This window comes from Talpa europaea (assembly GCF_964194135.1).
Source record: "Talpa europaea genome assembly, chromosome: 14".
In the NCBI taxonomy this organism is placed as follows: Eukaryota; Metazoa; Chordata; class Mammalia; order Eulipotyphla; family Talpidae; genus Talpa; species Talpa europaea.
The window spans coordinates 35130906-35140301 of NC_140082.1; the positions used below are offsets into that span (position 1 = coordinate 35130906).

The window sequence follows — 9396 nt, forward strand, 5'->3', positions numbered from 1 at the left end:
GCAGGAGTGCTATGGGGGAGGATTTTCTTATCACTGCTTTAAAACTGCCTCTAACTTTAAATGAACTACTCTACAGAAACAAGAGTCCATGAGTTGCTGAACTCAATCATCCCCATTGCCAACACACATACCCTGTGTACCATGTTGACAGGGTTGATGCTGGAACAGAGTGAAGACACACATACACAAAAAATTCCACCAAAGAAAAAAATCTCTCAGTTCTTTCAGAGACATTGTGGGCTGTTGTCACTATGCACATGAACACTGAGAGGCCAGTGCTGGACCAGGCCAGAGCAGGGCCCTCTAAGCATCCCGAGGCTTGTGTGCAGCTCATCTTATACCCAGGACCCTGATGTTGCCTGGCATGTCACAGGCACTAGAAAGATCCTCTTTGAGGGGATGTATGCATGGAGAATTTTTCTATTTTAAGCATTTGTGAAAATTATTTGCTTTATTTTAAGCATCTGTGAAGTTATTTGCTTTATTTTTCCTATGCACTCTAGCCCCTGAGAACGAGAACACAGAAAAACAATTTGTACCTAACCCTGAAGAACAGAAGGAAAGAAAAACCACAGAAATGCAAAGTCAAATACAGCTCACAGATCAAGTAAATCGCCCAGGTAAGAGGTGAATCTGAATGATGCTTACCTGGTCACAGAAGCCAGCCCTTCACTTGCAGGTGAAAGACAGTGTTCCCAAAGGAGGAATTTCTGTCCCATCATCCTCTGAGAACATTATGTGGATAGAAACAATTGCAGAGCATTTGCAGGCTGTTGACTCGGCTTGAAATAAGCCATTCTTACTTAAAGCAGCCAACCTGGCCTCTGGGTCACTTCCTGTTTGATATACTGGCCAAAAAGAATTCAATTCAACTCAACTCAATTCAATTCAAGTCAATTCAAAACCCATGTGTTGGCAATAACTATACAGGACTAACTGACAGATGATGCAAACATGAGTAGACACCAGTCCCTGCCCCCCACCCCCCGCAAAATGTTATGTTTTCCCCTTAAGTACTAACCAATGAACTGCAAGCAAAGCATTTATTTCAAGATGTTTTTTACAGGACAGAGGCATAGATTATGTCGTGGTAATTGGTGAGCATGGAAACTGCACCTCCCGGGTAATGGGCTGTGGATAAGTGAGCGCTGCGGCTACTACCCAGCTGATGCCACAACTGTCAAAAATGACTAATGATGAAGTCAAGTTATGACGTCAGAAAGAAATAGAGTCCTTTAGGAAAATCTCAGCCTGGGGAAACCAGCTGACTTTGCAAGTCCCTATAGTCATGTGATCAATTTAGAACCTTTGCAAGAACATTATCTTATATAAAATCTCTTTTGAACCCTCACAACCCTGAGCCAGGGAACTGGACTTCAATTGACTGAAGGAATTGAGACACAGATATGTAACAAGACTGGAATAAGATTTCAGGTTTCCTAAAGGAGACTAGGAACCTTTCTGCTGATTTACTTCTTTTACTCAATTTTGGGATCATTTGCAGCTTCCTCCCTCTAACCTCACAGCCCTCAGAATGTTTATTAATGTCTGCTGGCTTTTGAAAGTATTTTATGTTGTCACATTGACTGCTGTGCAAGTGTCCAGTATTAGTTTTTATCATTCTGACTTACTTTGCTCTCAGGAACATTTCTGACACTTGTTTTTAATCTCTCCTTTTTCACTTGTGCAGTCTGCTCCTTCTTGCTTTTCTTTCCACCTGCTAACTGTTCTACTAACAATCTCTCCACTTTATGTATTTGTAAAATTTCAAGGCTTTCCCAAAGTCCACAGATAGCCTAATCTTTGACAGTTCTTCCAATTCTCCTCCTCAGTTCTCTGTAGAGTTTGCATGAACTCTTTTTCTGCCTGAAAGCTTTCCCCCTTTTTAAAATAATTAATTAATTAATCAAAGTTCTAAGAGTACCCTTAGATTTCTAAAGATCACACTATCCCTTGTGTTCCCTTGTTCTTTTCCCTTCCCCTCCATCTTATCCTCAGGGCCCTCAGGATGTTCATTTTTGAAAATGTTTTATGTTATCAAATTGTCTGCTGTGTACGTGTCCAGTATTAGTTTTTATCACACTGGCTTACTTTGCTGCGTGTAATTCCCTCAATTCTCCATCTAGTTGGAAATGCTGCATTTCATCCTTTCTTATGACTATTTACTACTCCTTGGTGTATATATACCACATCTTCTTGATTTAGTCATCCCTGCTGGACATTTAGGTTTCTTCCATGTCCTAGCTATTGTAAATTATGCTGCTACGAAATAATGAAATACATGAGGTTTTTCTGTTGTTTCATGTTCTGTGGATATATGTCCAAGGGTGGGTGTAAGGGCAGGACTGGACACAGTGCAGGTTTTCTGATCCCATGCAGACCGGGTAAAGGAGGAGTCAGAGTCCTCAGTAGTTTTGCAGGTTTTTTATTTGGGGTTCACCAGGCATATGGCAGGCAGGGGTGCTGGCTGGGAGGCTGGCAGGCCTCCCAGCCCCCAGCAAGTCTTCACTCTATCTAGGCTCTCTAGCGTTCGTTCTGCTGCTTCTCGGCTTCTGCTTCGGCTTCTACTGCTGCTGCTGCTGCTATTGCTGCTGGCGTCCCCCCGTGACGCCGCCCTTAAAAGCACAGTCTTAGCTCAGCTGAATCCCATCTACCGATGCCCACACCCTATTCCAGGTGCCCGCCATCAGGCATGCATTCAGGACAAGGATCCATCATCTATCCTGATGGCGGAAGGGCAGAAAAGCCTGATATTTTCTTTACCCCACAGTGGGATTTCTGGGTCATTTGGTATTTCCATTTTTAGTTTTTTAAGGTAAACCTATAATGCTTTCCATAATCATTGCACCAGTTTATACTCCCAACAGTGAATAGGATTCCATTTTCTCCTTTTCCTCTGCATCCTCTCCAAAACTTGTTGCTGAGGTTCTTTTTAATATGTGCTAGTCTCACCGGTATGAGATAGTGTAGTGCCAGCAAGGCATGGGACAGATTCCCTGTGGATCGGGGAAGACAGGTAAAGGAGAGTCCTGGAACCCTCAGTAGCTTTTTCGGGCTTTTAATGATCTTTCTACACCATTTGTAGCTGTGAGGCAACCAGGTGCAGGGGAGGCAGGGAGGCCTGAGCGCTAGGAATCTTCACTCTTTCTGGGCTACTCTGCCTCACGGTCCCCTGCCAACCTGTCCTTATATGCTCAGTCTCTCAGCTCAGGTGTGCCCACTTATGTATGCCCATGCCATACTCCAGGTGCCTGCCATCAGGCATGCGCATGAGACCACAGGTGTCATTCATAGATGCTCATGGTGGGAGGGCAGAAAAAACATGATAACTTCCATTTACCCTACAGACAGTATCTCATTATAATTTTAAACTGCATCTCACTGTCTTTTGGCCTTCTGGAATGTGTTTTTATCTCTTTACCACTTTAGCTGTTTACTGAAATGGTTTTTCAAAATATTTGCTTGTTATTCTCTAATTCTCTCACATTACCCTCCACAATTACTGAAAGGTCTCTCAAGAGGTCAGTGTTTGCTGTCCTTACTCAAGAGATAACCAGCTGGTTCTGGCTAAAAGAGATTTCACAGATTGTCTTAATCTGGATGTTTTCACTTGAGAGGAAACAGGCTCGGACAGTTGTAAATCTCATTTGCTATAAAAGAAAGTTTTTTTCTGAGACTAAAACAGAAGTTCAAGGTGATTTGCAAGGTGCTAACTGGTGCAGATGAGTGGGGATGGGCCCTCTCAGCCTCCTGCTGGGATAGAGAAATGAGGTAGGGCACGCGTAGAGTTTAGACTGGCTCCTCAGGGTTGTAGAAGACTGGAAGGGCAGGGTACATGTGCAGCTCCACACATCTGGAGTTAGGGGGACAGTGGTTCTCTATGTCCAGATGGGAGAATTCTGAGATTAAATCAGATCAGGACATGATCTCTGGGGTTAAAGATGAGTTAGGCTTGGGTTTTCACTGAGTACGTAGCAAGTTATGAGTTTGAAGAATTTGCAGAGACTTGAAAGGGTTCACATGGGTCAAGCTTCAGGCATGGTTGGATCAGAGATCAGCCTTCATTTATCCAAGATTCTCTCACTTTCCTCTCCACTTCCCATCTCTGGCTTTGTCCCCAGTTTTTCTGCCATGGTCCCAAGAGGCCTATCAGCTGCAACTCAAGGATATTCTTCCTCCCTTATCTGGTGGAGATGCCAGAGTGGTCTTCATATTTCATGGGCCCAAACTGTCTTGAACCTGCCCTTACCCTTCAGCCAAGACAGCCCTTCCACTCCTGTCCATTTCTCAAAAATGCTTCAGCATCAGAATCAATTATCCATTTCCTCTACATTCTCATAGCAAGCCTCTGTTCTTCAACTAGACTCCTCACCACATTATGTCTCTCTTACCTAATTGACTATCCCTCCTTGTAAGAGTGACTGAGTCTTTATATCTTCCCACAAACTACCTAGCAAAATTCCTGACATGTAGACATTCGCAATACATATTGGTTAAGTGAAAGAAAGAAAGAATGAACAAATGAGCAAGTGAGTGAAAGAGTAGAAACTTGCCTTCAGCATTCTGCTTCCCTCCCCCAGGTTACTGTGGGGAGCCTCCAGCATGGGAACACGAACCCTCCCAAAGAACTTACCATTTTGTGGTGGGGCAGAGAGTTGACTACCATTGTGTCCAGGGATTCAGGGCCTTACAGAGAGGTCATGCCACGAGTGTCTGCTTAGAGGCCTGTGGGAGCACAATGTGGACACAGCCCAAGCTCATCTGCACAAGGGAAAAGACGAACGGTGTGATTTCAGGTAGGTTGGTGCCTTCTTGTATCCATAACCCTGCTTGCCCACTAAGCTGACCAGGGTGGAATTCCTAACCCACCAGCCATGCGACCTTGAGCAAGCTACTTAATCTCTTTGGATCTCTGTTTTTTCTCATTCCAGAAAATAGACTAGATAAACTACCCTGCATGGGGATAAACAGCAGAAGACAAGGAGGAAAGATCTTTCCAGTGTTCCAAAATAGCTCAAATGCTATCTCACTGGAGAAAATGCTGCCCCTTTTCTAGCTGATCCTGGAATTTCATTTTTCCCTCTAAGATACCAAGACTTCCTCTTGTTCCAAGGGGGAGGTCCAGTCTGCCATCCACACATTTGTAATTTACATTTGAAAATCCATTATTGGTACAATGCTCCACCATTGTGTTAGCCTGCCCCCTGCCCGTTTCTTTTTCTTTTTTAAAAAGATTTATTTATGCATACAAGAACCAGGGTACAGGCCAGATGTGCAGGAGGGTGAGAGGATTCACCAGAGACAGAGTAGGGAGCAGAACAGGCAGACTGACTGAAATACACTGCTGAGGGGAGCAACGGGTGAGACAGGAGAGGCCTGCTGCACCATGTGGGTATCTCCCCAGCTGGCTGGGATTGAACCCACACTGCAGAGGCTGTGAACAACTTCATAGCACTGTGCCCAACCATCTGCACTACTAGGGGGGCCCCCTGCCCTTTTCTAATATGCCACTTGAGATTTGATTAAAAAGTGCAAATGTGCAGGAAAGGGTTTTACTGAAGCATTCATGTATGCACAGACCACACTCATTCACACATACATACAGCCCACCTATATTAAGGTCTTCTGCTATTTTCATGCCAAAATCTTATTACTATTTCCACAATCAAAAACCACTTACATTTAACTATAATTGTTTTTGGTTTCTTTGATCACCATTTCCCATTTCCCACGTCTTCTTTGGGATTGCTGTTTCTTTCCCAAAGCCCCCCCCCCCCCCCCCCGCCCCATGATCCCTGATGGTCAGGGCAAGCTTCATAAAAGGTTAATAAGACAGGAGGAAAGGAGAACCTGTCACAGGGAAAAGCCATCTTTCTGTGCATGTCTACTTCATTTCATAGTTCATCATGACCCACTTTCAAAGGCACACATGGAAACCATAGAGTTGCTCAGAATTCCGTGGAAAGCCAGGGTCAGGATTTGAATATCCTCTCAGCCTGTTCCACTTTCCAGAGACCTGAATATAAAGTCACATGACATGGTGTCCACAGATAAGGATGAGAACCAAGATTCATGCCTCAGCTATTGTCCAGGGCCAGCTGAGGTGGGCAGGTGGGGGTGCCTGTGCGACCCCCCCCCAACTTTGAGTTCCACAAATATCACTTCTCTCCTCCAGGTGACAAAGAGCCTCAAGTCAGCACTGATGATCCTCCTAAGATTGAAATTGCCTGTCCCTTATCAACAACACATACTACAAGCATGACAGGTATGGCTAGAGTTTCTAGAAATATAAAATCTTGGCCATTAAATCATAATGCAAGAAAAGAAAGACAGTTTGAGAGGAGCAGCCCTCTAGCAGATGGGTTAAGGTCACCCAGTTGGTGTTAAAGATAATCCCAGATCTATCTCCCAATCACTAAAGCTTGTGGTAGAAAGAGGGGGAAGAAGACTAAGGATAGTATAAGAGAAAAAGAATGAGATATTTGCCAAGGACAGCCCTGGTCTTTCACATGCTTCCATCAGGCTCCATCATCCCTTCCAACACTGAAGAAGTGCTAACCCTCTCCACTTTGTGTGGTTGATAATTAGCATACGCTGAACATCTTCTGCTTCCTCTTTTGTACAGATTTTCAAAAACACACAGAAGTGGCTACAACCATGGAGACCTTCATCTATACGACTGAGTATCAGCTAGCAGGTGGGTCTCAGCTGAGTATCAGCTAACAGGGTGCTCTTTGATGGACAAACCATACAAAAAAAAAAAAAAAAAAGAACAGACCATGGGGAACAGCTGGGTAATTTTATTTTTTTATTTATTTTTTTGTTTAGCATGATTTTTAATGCAGCTGTAGGAAATTGAAATATATAAATATATTTGTATTTTATAATAATTTTATATATTATGACATATATACAGAGTAATATTAATAGGGGATATAATATAAGTAAAAGTTGGCCCCAGTTTTATATTAGCTAGTCTTAACTATAAAGAAATTAATTAATCAGCTGGGTAATTTTCAATGACCCCTCAGACCATATAATGCTCGTGAGAATAAAAGATTAATCCAGACAGTAAACATAACTCAAAAATATACTAACCAGTTAAAGTACACTGCAGTGAAATCGCAAACCAAGAACAACAGCTCCTCCTGATGGATCCTAAATGACAAATCATCCATGCCAGTGTGAGGGGGAGGGAGATGGAAGAGCCAGGGAAAGAAAAGCACTCCATAAACCTCTGCTTTTAGAAACAGAGTGCTGTTGACGAGGGCCAGTGGTGGGGTCAGGGGCCTGGGAAATGGGGTGATACGGTCAAAGGGCCCAAAGTTCCAGTTATAAGATGAATGGGTTCTTCTGAAAGGCAAAGCACAGCCTGGTGCCTATAGGTAACAGTGATGTTTATGTATTTGGAAATTTCTAAGCAGTAGATCTTACATTTTCCCACCTCAGAAAGGAAATGGTAATTATGTGATGTGATGAAGATGCTAGTTAACACTCTGGTGGTAACTGTTTTACAATATACAAGCATATCAAAGCAACACTTTAAACAATAAAACTGAGGGAAAAAGAAAGAAAAACACAGATTTTGAGGCGACATCTAAATCGATACATGAAGTAAAGGATAGACACATGCATATATAGATGATAGACAAGAAAATGATAGATAATGGGTACATAGATGATAGATACATTTATAATAGATAACAGATGATAGATGATAGATAGATAGATAGATAGATAGATAGATAGATAGATAGATAGATAGATAGATAGATTTCAGTACCAAACAAAAGCAGCAGTTGGGAATAAGAACACTTTTAAAATATGCTAATGGATTTCTCATTTGTCTTTATATTTAAGCATTTCTTTTACTTATCACAGGCCTCATTCATGGCCTCCTTAACTGAGGTCTGGCCTTGGAACCTTTCTGAAGAGCATGCCTGTCAGTTGGTTTCAGCAGAGAGAATCTAGTCTTAAGGAAAGGCACCATGTCATTTCTGTAACACTTGCCAGGCCCTTGTCCTAGTTCCTTGAGCCTCCTAAGAAATCCTGGGTGGGGATGGACCAGCATTCTGACAATGGAATGCAGAGACTGCAATGTCCCCTCAGGAAACCCTTACTCTGGGGGGACTTTCTCAGCCTGCTTGGAGTCTAGCTAGGGTACCTTTGCTGAATCTCTTCTCTGTTGACAGTGGCCGGCTGCATCCTCCTGCTCGTCAGCATCCTCTTTCTGAGTGGGCTCACATGGCAGTGGAGATGGTGAGTCCATAGTATCATCAAGGAAGCACTTGCCCAAACTAGTGGCCCAGCCCCACCCCCCTCACCTACTAGTCACAGGCAGTTAGAGGAGAAGAGGTGGAGAATCTGCCAATCCATGTATCCCCAAAGAGTTGATCAACAAGATTAAAACCACAGGGATTGGGAGATCAAAGGAAACCAACATTGGTTGAGCACCTACTGTATGCCAGGCTCAATACTGATCTGACATACTTTACCACCATCTTCCCAGTTACTCATTTTCCCTAGTCCCTGACAACCATGATTCCACCTTCAGTCACTCTTAATTTGTCTGTTCTGGACATTTCATTTAAATTGAATGTACAATACATGACCTTTTGTGTCTGGGACATTAGTACTTTTTTTAAAGCTCTTCAAATTCATCTAACACATTTCCAATTTTGACAACTCAGCACTGGGTCCATGGTTCTCAAATTAATGTGAGATTCAGAATCCCCTCTGTGGGCTTGTTAGAACACAGACTTCCAGCTCCAACTCTGGGCAGATCTGGGGTGAGGTCTGAGAATTTACATTTCTAACAAATTCCCAGGTGATACTGATGTTGCCTATTTAGGGACCAATCATTGAGAACTACTGCATGAGACCAACAGTATTAAGAATTAAGAGAAGGGGGCCTCCCCCGTGGCGCAGCGGTTGAGCGCTGGGTTGCAAAGTTGCCCGCAGCCTCCGCACAGCCAGCTCGATCCCCCGCTGCTCCCCGGCCACCAGAGGAGGGTCCCACATGGCGCGCAGACCTCTCCTGCCGCCCGCTGCTCCCCTCAGCAGTGTACCTTGGTCCTTCCGCCTGCTCTGCTCCCCGCTCTGTCTCTGATGAATTCTCTCACCCTCCCGCGCTTCTGACTGTACCCAGTGCTTGTATAAATAAATAAATAAATCTTTTAAAAACAAATAAATAAATAAATCTTTAAAAAAAAAAGAATTAAGAGAAGGGCCTCCCTGGTGGCTCAAGGGGTTAAGCAACTCACTATGAAGCTGTCCACAGCCTCTGCAGCAAGAGTTCGATCCCCGGCCAGCCAGGGAGCAACCCACATGGCGAGGCAGACCTCTCCTGTCTCGCCCGCTGCTCCCCCTCAGGAGTGTATTTCAGTCAGTCTGCCT

The 9396-nt window shown here is 43.8% G+C and overlaps 1 protein-coding gene across 1 annotated transcript in view; it reads left to right on the forward strand.

The window, feature by feature from the left end:
- IL2RA (interleukin 2 receptor subunit alpha) overlaps window positions 1–8263 on the forward strand; it is a gene marked incomplete at both ends in the record, with an annotated part of 48549 nt that extends 40286 nt beyond the window's left edge. The window contains 5 exons of the mRNA XM_084254019.1: window positions 504–620; window positions 4581–4796; window positions 6176–6265; window positions 6626–6697; window positions 8193–8263. Coding sequence (XP_084110145.1) covers window positions 504–620; window positions 4581–4796; window positions 6176–6265; window positions 6626–6697; window positions 8193–8263 — 566 coding nt within the window. The remainder of the gene's footprint in view (window positions 1–503; window positions 621–4580; window positions 4797–6175; window positions 6266–6625; window positions 6698–8192) is intronic.
- Window positions 8264–9396: the final 1133 nt, after the last annotated feature.